The 23173-nt window shown below is 40.8% G+C and overlaps 1 protein-coding gene across 1 annotated transcript; it reads right to left on the minus strand.

Moving 5' to 3' along the window:
• Window positions 1-313: 313 nt before the first annotated feature.
• On the minus strand, window positions 314-11352 carry lrrc4bb (leucine rich repeat containing 4Bb). The gene is made up of 3 exons (XM_034214492.1): window positions 10729-11352; window positions 6089-6707; window positions 314-5980 (listed from the first exon to the last, which is right to left on the minus strand). The coding sequence occupies exons 2-3, from the start codon at window positions 6329-6331 to the stop codon at window positions 3983-3985; spliced, it is 2241 nt and encodes a 746-aa protein (XP_034070383.1). The 5' UTR covers window positions 6332-6707; window positions 10729-11352; the 3' UTR covers window positions 314-3982.
• Between the last annotated feature and the right edge of the window lie 11821 nt (window positions 11353-23173).

Below are 23173 nucleotides of genomic sequence, written 5' to 3' on the forward strand. Positions count from 1 at the left end.
ATTTTAAAAATGTGTGTCTTTTCTTTTTTTACGACAATAGCTATTTACGGATCAGGTTATCATAATGTTATGTATTCATTTATCTGTGAATTGCAATCGTTTGTTAGCTGCTCGCACTTAGCTGCATTTGCTCTAATCCAATAACCTTTGCATGGAAAATCATAAAACCATTTACCAGCTGTTACAATATAATTGTGCACATAAAATGGGCACAAGAGGCCATTGTGTCCAACCGTGTTGTTTTGATTAATCAATATGAAAATGAAAAAAGTGAACTAATAAATACAGTGTAAACAGAGTCATTTGAAGGACCTTTTTTTCAATTTAGTTTTATAAAATGTCACGCAATAACTTATTTGAAACATCATTTTGTTAAACTTTTTAACTCATATTTCATTTAGTTAGTTCTGGTGCGTTATAATTTCAAATCACATCAAAGAATGAAGGTGGCACATGTTTCTAACAGCAGAATAGCTTCTTACAGCGGGCCTAGATTTGAATTCACAGAAGTAGCAACGGGTGAAATAAAATACCTCTCAGTCATTGTATGACAGTCATTGAAGAGCAAGAAGTACATGTTGAAAGAAGAAATACACTCTTCTGCCACAAGTTGCACCTGGATGAATGCGTGAAAAAAATTACATTTAATGACAATACCCAAATTGATAATACCACATACTGGAGATACAACCAACAATTCGGAAAATGAAAGAGGAAAAAACAAACAAACACAAAATGATATACTTTTTCTCGTTATTCTGTATTAAAGAAATCGAATTTTTTTTTTAGAGCTTAACATAGTTCTTTCTCTCTTTTAAAAAAGCTTTTAAAACAGACCCAGGTTATTTTTCATATTTTTTTTTAACATTGTTTATCAAACAGAACAGCTTACCTTTAAAGGACCAAAAGGTCAGTCCATTTTCTTGTCCTGCAATTTGGTGTCTCAGATATGATAATCCAATGCTTCAAACAAATCAAGAAATGTCATCAGGCCTGAAGCATCCATTGTAAGCAAAGAATGGAGCCGAGGATACACATATGCCAATACGCCATCTGTAGCCAAACTGAATCAAATCACCGCTATACAGGCCTACAAAATACAGTGAGGTACAGTTGCCCAATATGCACATATTCAGAATCCAGTCTGAAGCTTGTGTCTCAAACATGTGTTAACATTCCTGCTGTAGAATGAGCCTGCTTTTAAATCGCATCAGTATGTACAATGGCAGCCACTATACTAAGATGAAACAAAGCCATTCTGCATTTCCTCCAAATGTTAATAATAATGATGATAATTGTGCAGGTTGCGAATGTCCAGAGGAACTAAAGGAACATTTCTGTGCTGATAATGTGAGTCACCATCTTAATAAAACACTGATACAGTAGCGTCAGGTAAGAAGATTTGTTCCACGGTTAACTTGCAGGAAAGCACCCTCGCACACAAAGCACACAAGGAGGTATCTGGTATGCTCTTTGAAATCTGACAGCAGAGCCACCAAATGTAGCACATCAAGGGAGCGGCCCATATGTTGTGTCTTTAGCCTTCATTTATATTCCATTTGTGTCTCTGTGGGGCTACAGTTGAACCCTGCCCACAAGATCTGTCTGTGGGTTGCAACACAGTGACTTTTACTATGCTTTTAAATGAGATTCACGAGCACAAATAAAAAACGTAGAATATACATAGCTGCAATTTAGACAAAGTTTGCATTATATAATTGTAGGTGTATAACCATACTTTTTTTTTAAGAATGGCTTGAATGCTTGGCAATAAACAGGATGAACGTGATGTGCATTGATGCAGAAGATGTTCCTTTCATGGATTAACCTCTGTGCAATCTGGGAGGGTTTTCTCTGATACCGTCACATTATCATCACTATTATTATCACTATTATTATGGTTCCTCAGTGTTCCATTTACTCCAATAAGTGTGGGCACAATGCTGATAAGAAATACCATCATAACTCACATAAAACAGCTCGCCGTTTATATTTATATATATAAATATATGCAGGTCTGAGGGAGGGGTGCAACAGAAAAAAACAGCACTATCACACACAGAGCTGAATTACAGTCGAAAACCTTGTTGATATGATTTTGCTGATAATACTATCTCAGGTACATTAATCTGGAATTACTTGTCCAGTTTGTGCTCAATTGCAACAAACATTTTAGATTCCTGCTGAGTAAATATCAAAAATGATCTATTTAATGGCCTTCTTTCCTTAAATGTTCTTTCAATTTACAAACTAACATGAAAGACTCACCATGGGAGAATAAATACCGAGATCTAATTTCTAATTTCTAATTCTGTTAAAGACACTCATTTTGAAAAACCAGTAATGTCTATAGGCGAGTGACTAAAAGCCTGTCTGAACGTGTTAATAGTGCAGATGGCACCTATTATTACCAGGATGACTCATGGCTAAACCACAAACCATACATTCAATCCAGGTTTAGCACATAGGCCTGCATAATGTCTCACTCCTCATCGTGTGGTTGCCATATTGACTCGCCACGACCCAATATATGATTGATTTATTTCACACGTAATGATACATGGCTAGACAACTGTACACATTATATCAAACTAACAAAAATAAAGAAATACATAGTTGAAACGCAAGAAGCGTAAATGGCATTTAACATATGAAAGTTACACTGTAAAAATGTGGATCTTACAATTGTCATACAACCAGACATTATTATTATTAATATACTGTACATTTCCATTCATTCCGATCATCATTAGATGGATGTTTAATCCCTTTTTGAATGCTGCTGCAGATAGATGTCTAATCATCATCCTAATCTTATGACAGCATTTTATGGCATGATTATGGTAACCATGAGCAAGGAGGTCATATCAAATTCCTGTCTAAAAGCAAATATCTGGCTACTGATCTGGTTCAAATAACACATTGTCAACACTTTATTTTACCCAACAGATCTTCGCAAATACCTTTCTGTGTGTTTTATGGAACATTATTTTAACCATTATTTGATGCTGGCATTTAAGTATCAGAATTTTCAATTCAAATACCAAGTAGCTGGCTTTTACAAAATACATAATACACTCTCAGAACACAAAAGTTTGTAATGATTATTACTGAAGCAACAGAAAAAGTTTGTCAAACAGAGATCTGCAATTACTGTTCTACAACCTAAATTGACTTTATGTCACAAAGCCAATTCAAAGATTCACAATGAGTGTTGCAATTGAGCCCTTATGTTTCTGAGAAGTAGCCAAACTTAAAACATGTATCATAACCAACCTTCGCTATCACCGCCCCTGATTATCCACAAAGAAACAAACTATACCAGCTTATACATCCACCCCAAAATATCTCTGCATCGGAGTCTGCAATGATACATATTTAAATGAAAATATATTTATATAATTTGTGGATTTTTCACAGTAGTTTGTACTGCACTGTACCTTTTTGTCCATCTATTTATGCCTACATAATTGTCACCTTGAGGGAGTCTGTTGAGTCACTTGAGAGAGAGTGTGGTTTGTGTTAAATGTGGAAGAAAAATGTCTCTTGGATTTTGTTCTGTAATATCTCCGATCTTCAGTGTGGCAAGGGCTGTGAATGTCTTTCATCTCTGCTGGCCATCAATGGTTTTGGGAGTTATTTCTCTGAAAGGCTAGTTTTCCTTATATGAGAACACAGCTTGTAGAAACTGCAAAAAACATTTGCTTTGGCACAGATTTACATTGTAGCAATGTCCATTCCTTGATCTCCATGGCCATGATCGTTACCACAAACACAAGTGGCCCATTGTGGTAATCCTTGGCTCAGTAGACTGTCACGGATAAGTCTATGTGTTGGTGTATTGCCGTGTCAGTCTATCCTTTCTCCTGGTGTAATGTCAATGCACTCTAGTGTCTAATCATCCCGCGCAATAAACCCAACATCAATCCCCTCTCTGTCTCCCAGTCTTGCTCACTCTCTCTCTAAACTCTCGCTTTTGTTTTTAGATCTGAGTCTCTTGGACATTTTCCTTTGAGTTCCCCTTGAAGAGAAGAGGCTCCATTTGGGGATTCTGGTGTTGGCCCATGAAACCCTTGATCGATCCATGTAAGCCCATGGTAGGCATGGGGAGAGACATCGGCAGCGGTGGAGACATAGAACAAGGGTTCATGTTGTTGCCATTTCCTGATGAGCTGAGCATATTAGCGGTAGAGATTGGGACTGAGGTACAGGAGATGGGGATATCGTGCATTTGCTGGTTCTTGCTATTGATCATCATTCCTTGTCCCATCCCGTCAGAGCCAATGCTGAGACCCATCACGTTGTTGTTGAAATGATGGGTCTTGTAGTAATGGTTGAGAGTATCACTACGGCCAATGTTGGGGAGGTTGACTATTTCTGGATGATGGTGTATCCTTAGGGTTCCTTCTCCGCTGCCAGAATTCATTGTTGAACCCCCTGAGATGCCGCTCCCGGCCCCAGCTCCGATCTCATCTTCTACATTGACGATCTCTATGGCTCTTGCGGGGCCATGGTGCTTGTGTAGCTGGTGCTGCTTCCGGAGTTTGTAGAAGACCACCAACATTACAGCTGCCATAAAGGTAATTGCGACAAAACAACCAATGATGATCTTAGTTGTTTTCATTACATCATCCAAGCCTGGAATATTAGTTACATCCATTATTGACACAGTCACAGTATTATCAGGACCTTTGTTGGCTCGTGGGGACAGTGAGGAAAGAGAGGAGAGAGAAGGCGGTATAGTGATTCCTGGTCGGCCCTCTAACACCCCTCTTCGGCCCGTAGGATTAGGAAATTCTATGAAGGTCATATTAACATCCTGTCTTGCCGAGTTCTCCTCTCGATCTCTCACTGTATCTACTGTTTCCACGGTGACAGTGGTGAAATAGCTGTAGGCGTTGCTGGGGTCTGAAGCAGACACATTGAGCACAGCGGTTGCAGTGGTGTTTCCGGCGGAGTTGGTCACCATGCAAGTGTACTGCCCCGTGTCTTGCACAGTCACGTTGGTGAAGTTGAGTGTTCCGTCATGAAGCACTGAGATCCTCACTCGGTACGATCCGTGGGTCATCAGGGTGCCATTTGGAGTGAACCAATTCACAGAGGTCATCGAGGTTCCTGTACGACATTTCAGCTCAGCAGCCATGCCCTCTGTGACATTAAGATCAGTGGGTGGCTCGACAATCACTGGGGCATAGCAGGTGAAGTGGCTCTGGTCTAGTTCCCCAATGTATTTGCCTTTTATACCTGGGGGTGCATGGCATCGAGCACAACAGGTGGTGTTGCTGGGAACAGTCTCTTTCAGCCACCAGCTGAGCCACAGAACATCGCAGTTGCACACCCAAGGGTTGTGGTTGAGATGTACCCTCTCCAACTGGTGCAAAGGGGTGAAGAGGTCATGGGGCAGGGAATGCAGGGAATTGTGGGAGAGGTTGAGCTCCTCCAAGTTTTTGAGGTCATCAAAGGCATTGCGTTCAATGACTGACACTCTGGAGTGCATAAGCCACAGCTTGCGAAGTGACACCAGGCCCTGGAAAGATCCAGGCCTGACTATCCCCAGCTGGTTCCCTGACAGCTCCAACTCCTCCAGTCGCACTAGTGGGGTGAGGTTAGGGATATCCTTCAAGCCGCACATGCCAAGATTCAAGAAGCGCAAGTTGACCAGACCTTCGAAGGCCGCCTCCGAGATGAAATCCAGTTTCCTGAGTTCCCCTAGATCGAGACGGCGTAAAGAGGGAACACGGTGAAAGGCAAAGGCCGGCAGTGTCTCGATGGGGTTGTTCCGTAGCCATAATTCCCTTAGCTTGCTGAGGTACTCAAAGGCTTGTGACGGTACCACTGTGAGACGGTTGTCAAAAAGCTCCAGCGTGTTGAGGTTGGGAAGGCCATTGAAAGCTCCCACCTCAATCTGCCGGATGTGGTTCTTCGAGAGCTGGAGGATTTCCAGATGCCGCAGGTGCTTAAACGTGTCAGACTTGATCACCTGGTGTGAAAACAAAAAACATGGAGGTATGTTGAAAAAACATTAGAATGACATCTGTCAACATATTTGTATCCAGTATGCTGTGTTTGTAGATGAAGCCGTATTTACCTGAATAGTGTTCTCTTGTAGATTGAGGTATCTTGTGTTCTCTGAAATACTTTCCGGCACTTGCTCTAAACTCTTCCTGGTACAGATGACACGGCTCGCCTGATTGGAGCACGTACAAGGGTTGGGGCAGGCGGGTCCTGCCTCTGTCAGCTGGGGTCCATGGTTGTGAAACCACAACAGAATCTGGACCAACCAGAGGAGGGGGGAAGGGGAACAGGGGCTGGTCACCATGACAACACGCATGGCAACTGAGTCATGACCCGCCCCTATTGCTATGAAGTTGATAAGTCACCTCCAAACAGGAGACCTTAAGTGCTTATCTTTATGTTCATATCTTAAGCTGCTATTCTGTTGTTGTTTTTCTCTCCTTCAAGCAATCACTTTAAAAATAGGGAGAGGGAAAAGTGTTATGATATATATTTAAGACTGTTTATCATTAATAGATTCTTATTTTACTTTGCTCATACTTCTTTGAATATCAAACACCTTTTCCTTTTCAACAAGTCATTTTAGGGAATTCTGTATTTTTTGTTCCCATGACAATTTTTAGAATAGAAAGCAAATTTTGGGCAGGGTATGCTCTTCAAAGTGTTGTCTCTGTGGAGGCTGTTGCTTCTCACTGTAGGGGAAAGAGAAAAAAGGAGAAAGAGAAAAGAGGTCGAGTAAGTGCACAGAGCAGTAGCTTTAAGACATCAGCCTAGTAGCACATACATTCATGTATTCCCGGATCTGGATTTAAATCTTGAAATATTAAAATCCCCAGTCGCCAGAGTGTATGACAAGCTGGGTCAGGATTTTTTTGTAAAGAGGTGGCACTCAAATTATGGCCTGTAGTCTAACTGGTGAGTCAGCTGCCATTTTCTTCATAGGTTGAACTTAACATCTGGGTCATGGTCTGAAATGGCCACAAATCTCTAAAACCACAAGCTGAGTTAGGACCGCAGTCACATCGTCTAATTATCCTTCGATTTATACAGACAGCAATAGAAATCTCACATTTAAAAGAATGCCAAGTTGTTGAATGCAATTACCACTGCTTTCAGTATTCATCTAGACCTAAGGTTAATGCAGACATTCATGCAATCCATCATGAGGCAGCAGTAATTTAGCAATTAAGATGAAGAAATGATTATTGACTCCTGAAATGTTACCGCAATGCACATGCTGTGTACAATAAGCATGCACGATAAGACAAGATCCCTAGCCACCAAAGTTAATGAACCAGACAAGAAGATGACAACTACATTGTGAACAAAGGAAAAAAATATGGTGCAAAACACTTTCAAGGGCTTTTGTAATACAGAAATGTGTATCTGTGTATCTTTTGTTAAGAGGGTTTCACACAGAAATGGCCACAAGCATCAGCAGCAGACTAACTAAATTTAGAAAAGGTTGCACTGTTTCACTAAATGATTAGAACAGGAAGAAAGTGTTCATTGTTTTCTCGGGCACGTTATTTTCGACACCATGACTCTCGCAGTCACAAGCCTATGCTGTCTATGCAAAACAAATAAAGAGATCTCTATCAATGTCACTCACATGGCCGCTGTTACCATTATTACAATTTCATTTAGATAACTCTCGGATGCATTTTCCTAATATGTTTACTCTCTAATAAACAGGTTATTTTTTAAAGGCTCCATCGCAGTCCTTAGCCTCTCCTATGCAGCTACGATGCATGCGCTCCTAGAAATACGGTTGCTGTGGCAACCTGCTCACTCACCATCTTGTGTTTTTACTGTCCAGTGCCCTATTCCACATTACTGTGTTTAACAGAGCCTGATAAACATGAAAACTGATCAGCAGCACCTTTGTGATCTAATTCTACTTTTCTTTCGACTTAAAGATTAAGGTTCAGTCCCTTTACAGCGTTTGCTGTTACACAAGACATACGTCTTTTACTAAGATACCTTTATCTTGAGAAGTAAAAACGTAATATTTACTAAAATATACATTCACATAAGTGCCGGGAGACCCAAGTTAGCGATGTGTTTAACCTTGGCCTTCAATATCACAACAGAGGGAGGTGGTTCCGCATGAATCCTAATATACAAGGTCTGAGGATTAGGTCAACATCAGTCTTTATTAACAACATAGCTCTGAGAACTCCTAAAGCAGCTATTAAGAAAGCTCATAAGGGAATGCATGCTAAAAATAGACCTTTTTCACATCCCACAGAGTCGCTTTCTCTTCAACACACAAATATTATTCACACATCTATCTTCAACCCTTCTAACTGTAACTACCACAGAGGAATAACAAGACATTAACTATTAGGAATGAGAAAATGAAAATGTATGAATATAATGCAAAACCTAAATGTTATTTCATGCAGCCCATTTGCAGCACTCCTCATTATGGCCTTCCTTGCATTGCGTCCTCCCTTGAAGAGTCTCCTTCTCATCCCCATCCAGCAGGTAATTATGCATTTCAATAATTTGACTGACTTGAAAATAAAACATATCTCCCAGACCTCAGTATTGTATGTTATCTCGAATGGTGGTTTGATAGTTACAATGTTTAGCTCAACAGAAAATGATTCACAGAAGCATCAAAACACAACATCATTCCCTTGTCGCATAACTGAGCATACCAGTGCTTTCAAAACAATGTTTTCATACACTGGAGCATCATTATGTACACTAGTGCTTTTCATTTCTGTTTCCTTTGAAATGGGGCTGTTTTAAAAAGACGGTGAATAAGAATTCAAAATGGCCATTTTATAATTTATCCTACCACTGCCGTAATTTTTTATATGTAACATTTTAAGTAATGGAGAAGTTTGTTTTTCAAGTATTTAGATTAACAACATGAGTTGTATTCACCCAAAAATATATAGTGATATTGCAAATAACAGATGATATTACTTATCACACACTTTTATGTATTGTGCAGTTGTATTTGTGTATGTTTTGTTCTGTGGGTGTTTGCTGTCTACCTGCAGGGACAACATGTGTAAATTAGATCATAGCTAACTTTGTAATGACTTGACCTTCTGAGCTGCCCCTGCAAAACAATAAATGCAGAATAAATAAATGAAAATACAAACTTGTTACCTCCATAGGCTTAGGAGAAAGATTAATTTCCCATTAGACAAAAGCCTAGTTGTCAACAATAAGTTGTTGTATGTATTTTTCTCAAGTAGACAAAACAATATCGAAGGAATTGAGCTACACTTTTTCCTTTGAATTACGTGGCAAACCCACTGGGGAGAGTCAGTGAAAAACAATCAATGTAAAACACCTCACAGGGAAAAACACATCTTATGGATGGAGAGACCTTGAATCTGACAGCCTGTTGCCTTGACCTCCCATCTTCAAGTTCTCCACAAGAACAACAGCTCACTGATGATGATCTTTATTTTTAGATTATTGCACCTTGACTCATCTGAGGGCCAATTCCTTTGCCAGCGGCCTTCATCCTTCATCCTTGCTGCAAAATGTGTTTTCCCTTGGATTATGACATGGTTGCATTTTCGGCCATTGTGAGGTTTTTTCTAACCAATTTCACTTAAAAAGGTATTTCTCTTTCTTGATCTTAGCTGTTTTTCCATGTCAAAAGCAGATTGCAACCATGTAGATATTGATTATGTGATCAGGCCTGAGAAAGCGCTCAGTCGTGAAAAGACAAATTAGCTGCAAGCTGCTGACCAATTGCTACAAACCAATCACATCATCGTAAGCGCCTGATTGTATCAATGCCTTGCTCTCTACAACAGAGTCATTAGGTTTGTGAAGAGGCAAAAATATGGTGTTGTTTAATAAACACCAAGGCTGTGGGATGCTTCCTGTATTCCTACACAAGGCCCAATTAGACCTCATGTATTTACAGATGGTCGAGATGAACACAAAGCGACACAGGTGCAGCAGGGCCAACATCATCTGCTGTAACTATGACAACACTAGATTGATTCAGGACGTGGGAATCAGGGAAGGATGAGACGCAATTCACCAGTATGGTAACAAACGGTGCTTTTGAAGAGAGGAAGATTGCAGGTTCATGCCAAATATTTTCTCAACTTTTAACTCATGATGACAGTTTTATTTCCCCATTTATCTGATATCAACTCGTGAAAAAAAGAAAAAAAAAAGCCCACAGCCTGACCATTTCTCCTGCAGTCGCAACCTCTAATCTGCAATCTCTCCTCATTATATCGCCTCCAGCATAATATCTCCTACAATCTAACAGAATGGCCTTATTCATCTATGCAGCTGCACTACGGCGCACCTTCTCGGGAACGCAATTGAAATTCTGAATAGGCCTAATTCTGCACATGCTGCATTACAAAATGGCTTGCATCCATTCTCTCTTCAGGGTAATGACAACATGACTGCACCCAAAAAACAATCCAACAATCATATTTCTTCTTTTAAATATGTGTAGACATGCCAAACACACAGGCTTACATAAGAAAACATGTTATTCCAATTCATTTGTAACCGCGTCTTTTTTTCGTATATGACATCGACTGTATCTTAATATTAATTATTTACTTCAATCTGTGCAACCTTTACACGTCGTTGTCAAATGTTTTAGTCGTCTCGTGTCTGATTTCAGAATCCGGGCAGATTAGGTAACATATGCAATAATTACGCCGTCCATTTCAGTCCCTTACCTGTACAAGCAATAAACACACGTACCTTAATGTTTCAGCGGCGTATGGTCGATGTTTTCTCTCTACTTGTCCCTTCTTCAGATTGCCAGTTTTCCAAACCTCGCTGTCTATCTCTCCTTTTCTCTTCCCTAAATTGATCCGCTTGTTTCCACGGCTGTGAGCTGGCTCTTGTTCTTGTAGGCTATTCCGCAGCGCCAACGCAACGCGGGGGGCTACAGTGATGGCAGGTTAAAGATGAACACAATCCACACACACACGCGCACACACACAAACGGGGGAGAGGAAAAAAACGCAGACGGAGATCAGATTATAGGTCGTTGGAGAAAATGAAGTTAGTAGCCTATTATCACATTTCTGGGACGAGGTCTGGGACGAGTGCATCCATGCGCCTTATCATCCTTGGAGAGGAACGCAGGCAGCAAACGCGACGGCGCCCGGTGGGCAGAGCATTTTGCGTCCAGCATAAGCGGGTTTTTACGCACATTCCGTATGTCACAGTCTGAATCCCACTAAGACATCATTAGAATAGATGAAGGACCCACGACTCATGGATGCACCTGTTTTCTTAAGAGCATTTAAACTTACGTATTGCTCTTAATGTCTGGTTTGTTTCAGTCTAGAAATGTTGTTTTAGATCCCTGATGCATCACAAGCTTGTAATGATGAATAGTCACATATTCATTCATATGACTCAGCAGCACTAAATGATCAGCTGGTTAATTTGAGTCAGTGTGTTTCTCTGCTGTGAAATATTGTGAATTTTTTGCTCAGTTTTCAGTATTTATATCTATGTATGGACACCTGTTTACTGTTGAGCCAACAGGCCAAAACATCTGCAGTAAGAAACATTTCTGCACCATTGAGTCTTAAAAAGTGGTGTAGGCCTATATTAATGTATTAATGTCCATATTCATAATAAATGTGCAGTGCCAGCACATGCATGTTAGAAAAGGCCAGCGTATATTAAATCCAGCAAACTAATGAGGTCTGTATTTTGCAATCTTTGCATATGAGTATGTGTTCTTTCTCTCAGTGGTTGATTGAATGCTGTACATGAGGAATTCACTACTTCTTGCCCTAAGTGACATGTAGAGAAAACACTGCAGTCATGTGAGGTTTGTACATTATAAAACACATACCGTTAGATATTTCTGAAGCCTGAAAATGTGAGTTTTTTTGTGAGCAGGCTGTTGAATTTAGTAGTCTACGAGTGGGCTGCAGCATGTTTTAATTAATTAATTGTAAAGAACGCCAGCAAGTTATTAGCCAATAAAGGAAGCTCAGTCCGTCTTTCTGTCTAAGTGGCTGCCTCATATCGATCTTTGCCATGTGTATGTCTACATGTGTCAAGGGTATGTCCTACATCTTTAACATCCCCTTCACAAAACATTTATTGTTTAGAATGTGTGCAAATTAAGGAAACCATCCCTTATACTGCATGGTGGTTTGAATCCACTATAAGACTGGTGTATACATAAATTCAAGTACATATTTGCTCTGTCTCAGCTCACAGTTAAGGTCAAAGGACACAGAAGGCCAGTTATGCTTCAGAAAGACCCCCGAGATATATACTCTTCCTCCCTCACCCTCGCTCCCCCTCCCTCTCTGTGAATGCCGTAGTGAGCATTGTTCACGACCACTAGCTTTTGCTGAAAGCTGCACAGCAATGAGGTCTCTGTGCCTTTTGCCTCTCTCTTCCTCTCCCCTCCCCCTCCCCTGCCTCTCTCCCTCCAACCCATCCACCTCTCTCTCCCTCTATCTCGCTCCCTCTATTAAATTTCCAGTCACACAGTGGTGCAGAGGATATTCCTCCTTTCCCCTCTTTCTCCCTCTTCCCTTATTCCCCATCACTCATGCTGAAATCTTAGCCCACATACAGTCCCCGACCCTGGCTGCCTTCCAGAGCCTTCCTGCCACTCTCGCCGTCTCCCCTCTCTGTACATCTTTTTGCCTTCCAACCCCCGCGCCATTTAAAAGGATTCCACGCGCCAAACCCACCCTGTGCCTCCACCCCCCTCTCTTTTCACTCTATGTCCTCGCTGTGTCATTGCACATTGAATTTGATATTCCCCTTATGCATATATGCCTGTGTGTGTCCAGGCACCCTTGAGCTTGAGTGTGCGTGTGAGTCTTTGTGTGTGTGTGTGTGTGTGTGTGTGTGTGTGTGTGTGTGTGTGTGTGTGTGTGTGTGTGTGTGTGTGTGTGTGTGTGTGTGTGTGTGTGTGTGTGTGTGTGACAGAGAGGGATAGAGTGGAGGGAGGGAGAGGGACATGCATTTGTGCACAGTAAATGAACAAACACTCATCGCTGTATTGCTTGTGTCATCAGTACAGGAAGGCTCTTGGAGTAGAAATACAGCAGGGAAAGCTAATCCCACCATCCAGAGGACGAGTGCATGGCATTTCCAATACAACCCAAACCCCATAAACTCTTAATGCTGTGTTGGGAGCCGCAGGGGCAGAGGAAGGGGAGGGCGGCGAGGATTTGGCAGCAACATGCTAGTACCAAGACATATGTGGCATGCTGATAGCGGCAAGAGAGGTGCAGCTCACACTGTGAGGAAGCTTTAGAGGGGTGCTGATACGCATCCATCACTTCCATCGTTTCGGGATACTAGCTACAGGCCTCACCACTCTGGAAGTGGGTGGTTGAGTAATTGCACACAGTTCAAAGCAAAGATTAAGAATGTGGATCATTTTTGTAGCAGTATAGCACCGATGTTAGATTCGGTTGAAGAGCATTAGTGATCTGTTTAATGGCCCTAAGCGTCCAATTGGGATGGTGAACAAAGTGATCATTTTTGCGGGGGTTATTTTTAGAAATGTGACAGGAAAAGTTGGATTGGTGCTCATTGCCATCTGTGCAAGAGAATAAGAGAGATGCAAGGGAGAGTTTCGAGTTATGCATGGTGACATCCATGTGTGTGTGTGTGTGTATGTGTGTGTATGTGTGTGCGCGTGTTGGAGAGACAGAGAGGGAGAGAAAATAGAGAGAGAAATCCTAGTGTCACAGTATCTTAGCAACTGCCTCCATCTCCTTGGAGACAAGAGCTGACATCATTTCCTGTCTGTGAGAACTCACTTTTGGTTTGTACACAGTGTGTTTGCGGGTATGAGCTTGAGCGTGCATGTGTGTGTGTGTGTGTGTGTGTGTTTGTTGGCGTTTGTCCATGTTCATATGCAGATGTGGGACCGCAGTATGTGCGTCGATGCAAACATGATGTATTCTGGTGTTTCAGATGTGCGTTTAAGAATGACTCTCTATTTAAACTCAATATAAACAAGAGATAGTCATTTTCTCCCACACACTTTTACTCACATGGATTGTACTTTTTAAAAAAAAAAGCCGTTTGGGTGTTCTTGAACTATTCATTTAGAAAATAGGACCTTAAATAGAGTTGTGATGTTGTAAGAACACCTACACTAATAGAATATCCAGTTCTAAATGGTTATTGTTTTCCTTTAAACTATTTGAAATCCACTTTCTTCTAGCTTGTAGCTCATAAACAAGCTACATTCTATTACAAGTTTCTTTCTGTATACATTATGTCCCTAATGTGGACCGTTAGTATTATTTTGTTTTCTGTTTTTACTTTTACAGCCAAGATTGTGGAGATGTTTGTCAGAAATGGAGTAATAAGAGAGTCTGCTGTTTATGTAGGTCTTTCAAAGCAAGCCTCAGTTATAGTGCGGAGAAAATATCATGTTCAACTGCCATCTTGTGATCAGTGAGTGAAGTGCAATTATAAAAAAGAATTCTCCCTCAGCTGTTCTTTTTGTACCATTATTTGGTTGTATCATCTAAATTAATACCCATGAGAGGTTATGATCTTCTCATGTTTGAATATGTTATATAGCATCATCTTATTACATATGTGTTAAACTGCAGAACATAAATCTGAACATTAAATAAAGCCAGGATTTCAAAAAGAAATGTATTTACTTTTTCAAAACAAGATTTTTGAAAGGGAATTTTGGATACTCCTTTGTATCACCCTGTATTGTAAATAAATATACTGTCAACAGCAACACATGCATATGAAATATACATTTATATCAGTCTATGCATCTGTAAACAAAGCTCTGTAAAAACATTCAAACTGCAGTATAAACAGAGACGTAAAGTTACATTTAGCTAGAATTTATCTAATCTATACATCAGTGATTCTCAAATGGGGGTACGTGGACCCCTATGGGTACGTTGGGGTACTGCAGGGGGTACGTGAGATTTAAAAAATAATAATAATAATAATAAATTAAAAAAATACCATGCATGATTACAAAAATAATCTTAGTAAAATAAGTTAAATAGAAAACACAATTGTATATGAAATATTCCTAGAACCACCAAGGGGATCCTCATATAAACATGTCAAATGTGTGTATTGTATTTTATAGTTTTGCATAATATATCATTTTGTTCATTGGTTTGTTAAACAGATATTACTTCAGTTGAAAAACTCCTTTGAAAAATCAAAGCATAAAATGAAAATATCCTTAGTTTGTTGTAAAGGAGTTAATAAATCACACACTGAGGGAACATCACTATATTGGAATTATTTGTAAAGGCTTTTTCGATCAAACATTTTCGGGGTCGGTCAGGGGGTACTTGGCTGAGAAAATGTTTCAAAGGGGGTACATGACTGAAAAAAGTTTGAGAAGCACTGCTATACATGAATAGAGGTAAAGTCTTTAGATATCATCCTAAAATGTTGCCAGTTGATTATTGTACTACTTAGTTTTTGGAAATGTGATGCTTGGATATGCAAATTATACTAACTTTTAGTGAATTCAGTAGTAAAACAGAGACAAAAAAACAAAGTGTTGTAAAATAAACACCTTAATGTATATTTGCTTTTCACTAGTCTAAAATATGTAATTGAAGTAAAAAAGAAAAACCGAACTCTCATTATTGACCAGTTCATGAAAACACTTGTTTTTTGCTTGCAGGGATTGCATTTTCCTCTAAAGTATACATTTCACTGAGAATCAAGAATGGCAGCAGAGCTATAGATGCATTTGTAGGTAATTATTTTGTTTTGCAGATGCATTGAGCAGGAACTACCAAAAACCCAGAGAGATTGATGACACTATGTTAGGTGGGGACAACTTTTGTTGCCAACTACAGAAAATACTCTATAACCTCAACCCTCAACCCTAACAAGAAAAGAAAACACCGCATTATCAAAAGACCTGCAATAATATGTTCTGCAGGAAGAATGGCTCTGCTGGGATTATAGTGAATTTACAGCAGAGAACTCAAAGGTAACTGACTGAAACAAAAAGTCAGAGGCTTCATGTTAAAGTATATTCAAGTGAACAAAGCAAAAAGCCATGAAGTCCGTGAAGAATCGTGATCTTACAATTTAGAACCATGCTTGCAAGATGCTAAAAATGCACGGAATAAGATGGCCAACAAAGGTTGTGACTTGCCAGAAATCTGGGTCAATACATCAAGAATACAGAGCTGTTGTACTACAAGATTACTATTCCAGTCATGTATAAATCAAGTCAGCAACACAAAGAGTCAGACCATCATACGATTTACAAGATATCCCAGGAGAATCAGCGTCCAATAGAGTGCCAAGCTGATGCTTCAGAAGAATCTGCACACTTCAGCAAAGCATTATTATTCATGCACACAATTTCATCATTAAAGTACTCTCGATCAGAGAGGAGCAGAAGGGAAGTTGAGGAAGTGAAGTCGCTGCTGCAAAACCTAAAGGCCGAAAACCACAACATGTATACAGAGCCCAGAGAATCTAGTGAGAGCTAGGGTGGTACGTTTATATTTCACTACTTATTAAAGTAAATGGTTAAAGGACATATAAGGACTGACAATGCATGGCAACCCACGAAATGGACACAGGACAGTTGTACCTTTTACCAAAACCCTTAATTTCACAAGTACCAAAGACAATTCACTTAGGGACAGAGAAGCGTTTCAAAATAAACATTCATCTTTATTAAAGTTATACAAAATAGGAATCTCAGGAAATGGGTGCTGCAAGATAAAATTGTTACGGAACAAAGAAATGTTCAGTTAAAATATTATTACAGAATGTGTATAAAATATATACTTAAGTGGGCTAAGGCCAGTAAATGGGCTGGCCGGCTATGTTTTGCTACCATACACTCACCAGGTACACTCACAGCAAACCACACACAGCAAACGGGTAACACTCTCGAGCGCCCCAGTCCACAGCAAACAGTGAGGGTGACCAGAACTTAGCTCCACACAAAAATCCCAAAACATCTCAGTTGGTTTAAACACCATGTTCAAATTGACAAAAATACATACCAAGCCAAAAGCTAAACTATAAGCGAAACTATATGCAACTAAAGCTATACAACAGAAGCTGAAAGATATAGCCTACAACAGAAGCTAAAATCTAAGTCCAAAAAACGTACAACTTACTACAAGCAAAACATTCAGATAACAAAAATGGACAAAAAAACATTAGCAATAAGTAAAGGCAAAACAGATGCTTTAATATAAGACAAATGCAAACCAAAAAAACAAAACAACAGTAGGTAAAATGGAGGTTCAAAATGGCCCACCATGCGGCATTCAAACTATTTAAATGTTGGGCCCTACTCACAACAGGTATGAGGTTTTAACAAACTAATGGTGTGCAGGACAATAGGAAGCAGGCCAAACAGAATATCACAATACAAACCAAGGAGATCAAGTTATCCATGGAATAAAATATTCTGCCTACCTTTACCACCGGCAGTGGCTCATTCAGTAGGGGCTTGGATTGGGAGCTGTAGGGTCGCTGGTTCAAGTCCCCAAACAGACCTAAATAGGGAGTGTGGACTGCTACTTGGAGAGGTTCACATCCTGCCCTGCCGTGGTGCCCTTGAGCAAGGCACGGGACATCATTGCTCCCCAGGCGCTGTGCAATAGCTGCCCACTGCTCCTAGTAGACTCCTGGTACTAGGATGGGTTAAAAGCAGAGAACAAATGCCACTGTGTGTGCTGTGTACTCTGCATGTGTGACCATTAAAGAGGGTCAGACAGGGAAGATAACCAACAGGTGAATTATTTAACCAGCCCTAATCCACTTATTTCTGGATCAGAGGCGGATTTAGGATTGTAGGAGATCCGGGGCTTAGCCCAGGAGTCGTTGGGTGCAGGGGTACAGTGCTATTTTTTATAAGTGGGGGGTGGACCTACCAGTTTCACCCACTGTCTCTGCCACCTCCCCCCATGCCTGGCTCCTCCGGTTTGTATCCCTGTATGTAAAGAGGGACTGGTCATATAGTGATTCCCCTAACGCCACGATAATTTCCTCCTCCATTTTTTGACATGGGAAATAACTGCGGTCTGGCTCTCCCAACATACACGCGGTTTGATTGGCTAGCGCTTGTGCTGTCAGATTTGCATACGCGGGATTTGATTGGCTGACGCCTCCGTCGAGGAGGCAAAAGTAGAACATTGCTCTACTTTTGCAGCGAGCACCGCGAGAGAAGCTACGCTTTGCTCCCACAATGCAGTTCGGCGAATCGTGACGTCACCCCATTCAAAGTGAATGGGCAGAAGCGTTGAAGCGGCAACGCACGCCGCCGTGTGTAGGGGCCGTAAGAGTCACATTTCTGAATCGGACACTCTGAGTGGATGCAGTCACAGCCAATCGGAGTCTGATTCAGAGGGTTGCCTGTCAGTTCTGTTGTTATGTGTACTGAAACGAGAGCCGGTATAATTCCACACGTGAAAACAAAATAAAAATTGGAATAGGTTATTTGAGTGTCTTAAAAGTAGACTGAGTTATGAAGGGTTAACGTTACATCTTAGGATAATTTTTAGTCATGTTGAACATGATGTTCTGTATACATACTAACATATAAGGGTATACTTAGTGTGGTTACTCCATGTTTACTAGCTATAACATTAACGTTACATCACTCTTTTTCACTTCTTACTCAGTCAGCGCAGTGCAGATATCACCATTAGATTAACAAACCTGAAACATCATCCATTTCTTCACTGCTGGTGATGACATTGTTGTCAGCTGCTGATACTGCTGCTCAGAGATGGGGTCGTTACTAAAAAAAAGTAATATATTACATATTACTTTAAAAAAAAGTAATATATTACACTACTTCGTTACTCTCTACATAAAGTAACTCGTTACTTTACTCGTTACTTTACTCGCAGGGCCGACCCGCCCCTCCCTACAGGCAGATCACGCAGACTGCGGTGCACCTACAGTGTGCGCGCCACAGTTTTGCCTCTGCGAGACTCCACTTGCACCCCCAATTACTATTGCATTAAGGAAGACATAACACAAGTCTTTCTTTTTATATGCTCTAAAATAGGCTACCAGCCACACAACAAGCTAACAGTCTGTAAAACGTCAAGACACTAATTAATGAAACCAGTTCAAGACGCATTATTCTTATCATTCTTTATGAGCGCATAACGGTAAGGTATCTAATTACTTATTTATTTAGTATTCCATAACTTAGTAACAGAGATGGTCAAACTAAAGTGGTAGAGACATGGCAGAATTCCTACAATGAAGCGGGACATTGAACTGTTCACCCGTGAGAGGGCGATCAACAAAAGAGAGCGAGCGGCCCCGTTGAGGGAGTTTACAGATGAAAAGACTCATCCATGTTTATGCAGCACTGCACGTGGAGATGTGGTCTCGCAAATCGCGCAGATTACATAGGCCTACATGTATATAAACCTGCGGCGGAAACCCCTCTTGTCTGTCAGTGAGTGTGATTATTTTATAAAAGTAACGAAGTAACGCGTGTCGGGGCAATGTTAGTAACTGTAGTGTGATTACTAAATTATAAAAGTCACGCGTTACACTACTCCGACAAAAGTATTGTTATTACAGTAGCTCTACAGTTACTTTGTAACGCGTTACACCCAACTCTGCTGCTGCTGCTGTAGCTTGTGGCGCCGGCTGCTTCAATGACAATAACTTTCTAATATCCATAACTGTATAGGCTATTAGCTTAAAACTCGTCAGGCACTAGGAAGGATCATTTCTTCTTCAGGGCAGGCTACGCAGTACGCAGGCTAATGTCCCACAGTGGCTGCCTCTCTGGTGGACTCCGGTACTGCACATTACTCCCGAGACGTTTTAAAAAAAATTAAATTTAAATGTAAAAATTCTTCTTTTTTTTTTTAAGTGAAACATCCGGGGCTTTTCAGAAAACATCCGGGGCTTGAGCCCAAGTAGCCACCCCCTAGCGCCGCCACTGTTCTGGATTATGTTTATACTTGATTATAGTCAGATAACTGAAACATTTGTCTTCTTATCTTTTCACTTGAGAACTATCCTAGGATCATGTACAAGTAAACAGGCTTGCTCTGTGGCAAAACAGTGTGTCCAGATGACTGTCCTTCCTCTGTTCGACTACGGTGATACCATCTACCGCTCGGCGTGTAAAGGAGCTCTCGATCATTTAGACGTTCTGTATCACTCCGCCATCCGCTTCGCCACCAAGGATGTATTAGAACGAAATCTAAAATGAAAATTGTAAATAAGCCATCTGTATGTCAAATATGTCTTATATGTCTTAAATGATATGATGAATTGGAAATGGGGGACCCTGATGTAAACAAGACGAAAGTCTTTCTCTGGTCTGCATCCCCTTAACAATTGTATGTTTTGAGCTGTACTGTACTGTACAAGCTGTTAATAAACTTTTCAATCAATCAATCAATGCCCCCTACAGGACACACCACTGCGACCTGTACTCTCTGGCTAACTGGCCCCTCTCTTGAGACCAGACGCAACATCCACTGGCTGATGTTTGTTTACAAAACACTCCTAGGCCTCACCCCCTTCTACCTCACACAATTACTGCAACTTCGCACACCCCCGACGCACAACACCCTGTCAGCTACAAGCATCCTGTTAAAGATCCCCAAAGCCCATACATCCTTTGGCCGCTCCGCCTTTCAGTTTGCAGCAGCAGATAGCTGAAATGTCATTCAAAAAACGTTGAAAATGAAAACCTTTGTCTCCCCCCGCACCTTCAATGTCACTATTATTGACACCCTGGTACACACATGTAGCTGCTTTGCCTGATGCTGATTTTAATGACTGATTGAACCACAGCAATATTGTTTTAGAGTTTTTATATGTTTAACTGCTATGCCTGTCATCTTTGCTCTATGTGTTTGTGTTGTCTCCTGGTTTCTGTAGTGCCCGGAGTCTGTCTTTTTATTTGTTTCCCTCCCAAACCCCATCCCCTCAGGAAGCCTTTGCCTCCTGTCAGGTCATCATTGTAAATAAGAATGTGTTCTTAATTGATTTTCCTGGATAAATAAAGGTTCTACTACTACTACTACTAACAGTCTGATATCTGATGTCCAATATGGTCCAAACTGAAATATCTCAATGAGATGGATTTACTTAGATTTTCCCCTCAGTTCAAATACCTGTCATTGTGAGGTCAAATTGAAATGAGTTCAATACTTTGGTTTAAGGCCAATTACTTTGAATGCTATTTACCTTCCCACTAGCACTAGCATTTAGCAAATATTAGCATGCTAACAGGCTACACTTGTGAAGTAGTCAATATACCAAGACATGTTAGCAGGTAAAGCTAACTGAAAGCATCACTGCGTTGAAATCCAGCATTTCAAGAGCCGCTAACATTTTGAGAACATTTTATATTTTCTGTATATCACAGGCCATTGCAGGGATAATAACCTTCACACAGCTCCAAGCATCTAATGTTTCACAGGAACCTGAAGAAAGAATTCAGATGAACGATAAAAGGGATCAATGTCACTGCAGGGGCTTGCAGCTCCACACCTGTTCTCCTGGGCTTCTGTGGGCCTTTGTGCAATAGTATCACAGAGTGTCTTGTAGAAAATGTTGATGTAAAATTAGCTCAAACCACAAAAGACCAGAGTATAAGATTGCTTTATTATGGAATATACAAGCCATAATTTATCCTACATTCGTAATAAGCTTATAATGAATAACTAAGTGCAACATCAAGAAGGTCACATTAGCACAAGCATATAGTAAAAACAGGCAGTACATGTTTGTTCAACAGTGAATACATTATAAGTCACATTAATGTATAAGACTGAAAGCCATTATTGAAAGTTAGTTGCGTCGTTCTCTACAGTCCAACAGAGTCCATCTGAGGAATCCTTGATTTTTGTAATTATACTTATTGGTTTTAGATTATTCAAAGCAATAATCAACATAATCAGCAAAGCAAGAATATACAACAATATTCGAATCGTTGATAATTGATTTTTCAGATATGCAAGCGGCCGAGATGGGTTTTCTCCGCAGGGTGGCTGGTGTCTCCCTTGGGGGAAGTTCGGTCATCAGGGAGAGACTCGGAGTTGAGCCGCTCCTCCTTCGCGTCGAAAGGAGCCAGTTTGAGGTGGTTCGGGCACCTAGTTAGGATGCCACCTGGGCGCCTCCCTAGGGAGGTGTTCCAGGCACGTCCAGCTGGGAAGAGACCAAGGGGTAGACCTAGGACCAGGTGGAGGGATTATATCTCTTCGATGGCCTGGGAGCGCCTTGGGATCCCCCAGTCAGAGCTGGTTGATGTCGCCAGGGAAAAGAACCTTTGGGACTCTCTGCTGGAACTGCTACCCCCGCGACCCGACCACGGATAAGCGGGAGAAGATGGTTGACGGATGGATTTCAGATTTACATTTTTGATCAGCCTACTTCCAAATTACTTTGAATTGTTGCTCCTTCTTTCGGATCGGCTTGATCTATTTGCTGTTTATTTATTTTTTACTTTCTGGAAGGACAAATTTACTAAATTTCCCTTTTAGTTTCAGCTGCAACAAAGAAAAAAGACAAACGTCAAACTCTTTATTCGAGCTATTATATATAAAGTTGTAAATACATATAAGGGGTGGGGATGTTGGATATATAAATTAGAAGCAGAAAAAGGTGAGAACTATTGTAACGGAGGGCAATAATAGCATATACAGTACTCATGTATATAATACTACATCATACAGTATATAAAGGATGCTTAACTTGTCGTTACCTGTTTGCGGACCATCTTGATCGCGTTGTCATTGCAAGGGCACTTCAAAAGTCCCATTTGCTCATGAAACAGACAGTCCACGTGGAGAGCGAGTGTACGGCTGCCCAGGTCTCTGTGTGGTGGTAAAATCTGGTCTTTGTTGAACGTGTGATGCATCACCACCAGAATCACAGTCTCACATTTTGATTCTTTGTTACAGACAGAAAGCAGAGGTCACAGTTAAATGCAGCAAAAAGACAAACATAAGAAAACTTGTCCATGTGCATTTGGGTTTCAGGATTTCTACCTGGGATGCTGGATAACGCTGAGAGAATGTCGCTCTCATAACGACTGACAAGGGGGCAGAAGACGATAATAGCCTTAGCCTTATCAATTAGGTCCACAACCTTTGCCCCTCTCTTGGTGAGCTTTCGAAGAAACTTACCATGAATCCCAAGGGTGTTTCCGGTTACATGTGAGAAGATCTTCATG

The sequence above is a fragment of the Gymnodraco acuticeps genome, unplaced genomic scaffold (assembly GCF_902827175.1).
Source record: "Gymnodraco acuticeps unplaced genomic scaffold, fGymAcu1.1, whole genome shotgun sequence".
Taxonomy (NCBI): domain Eukaryota; kingdom Metazoa; phylum Chordata; class Actinopteri; order Perciformes; family Bathydraconidae; genus Gymnodraco; species Gymnodraco acuticeps.

Coding starts and splice junctions, on each gene's coding strand:
- lrrc4bb (XM_034214492.1), bottom strand. CDS start 6,331: ATGCGTGTTGTCATGGTGACCAGCCCCTGTTCCCCTTCCCCCCTCCTC. Junction 5,981..6,088: donor TACAAGAGAACACTATTCAG/GTAAATACGGCT, acceptor TTTTCACACCAG/GTGATCAAGTCTGACACGTT.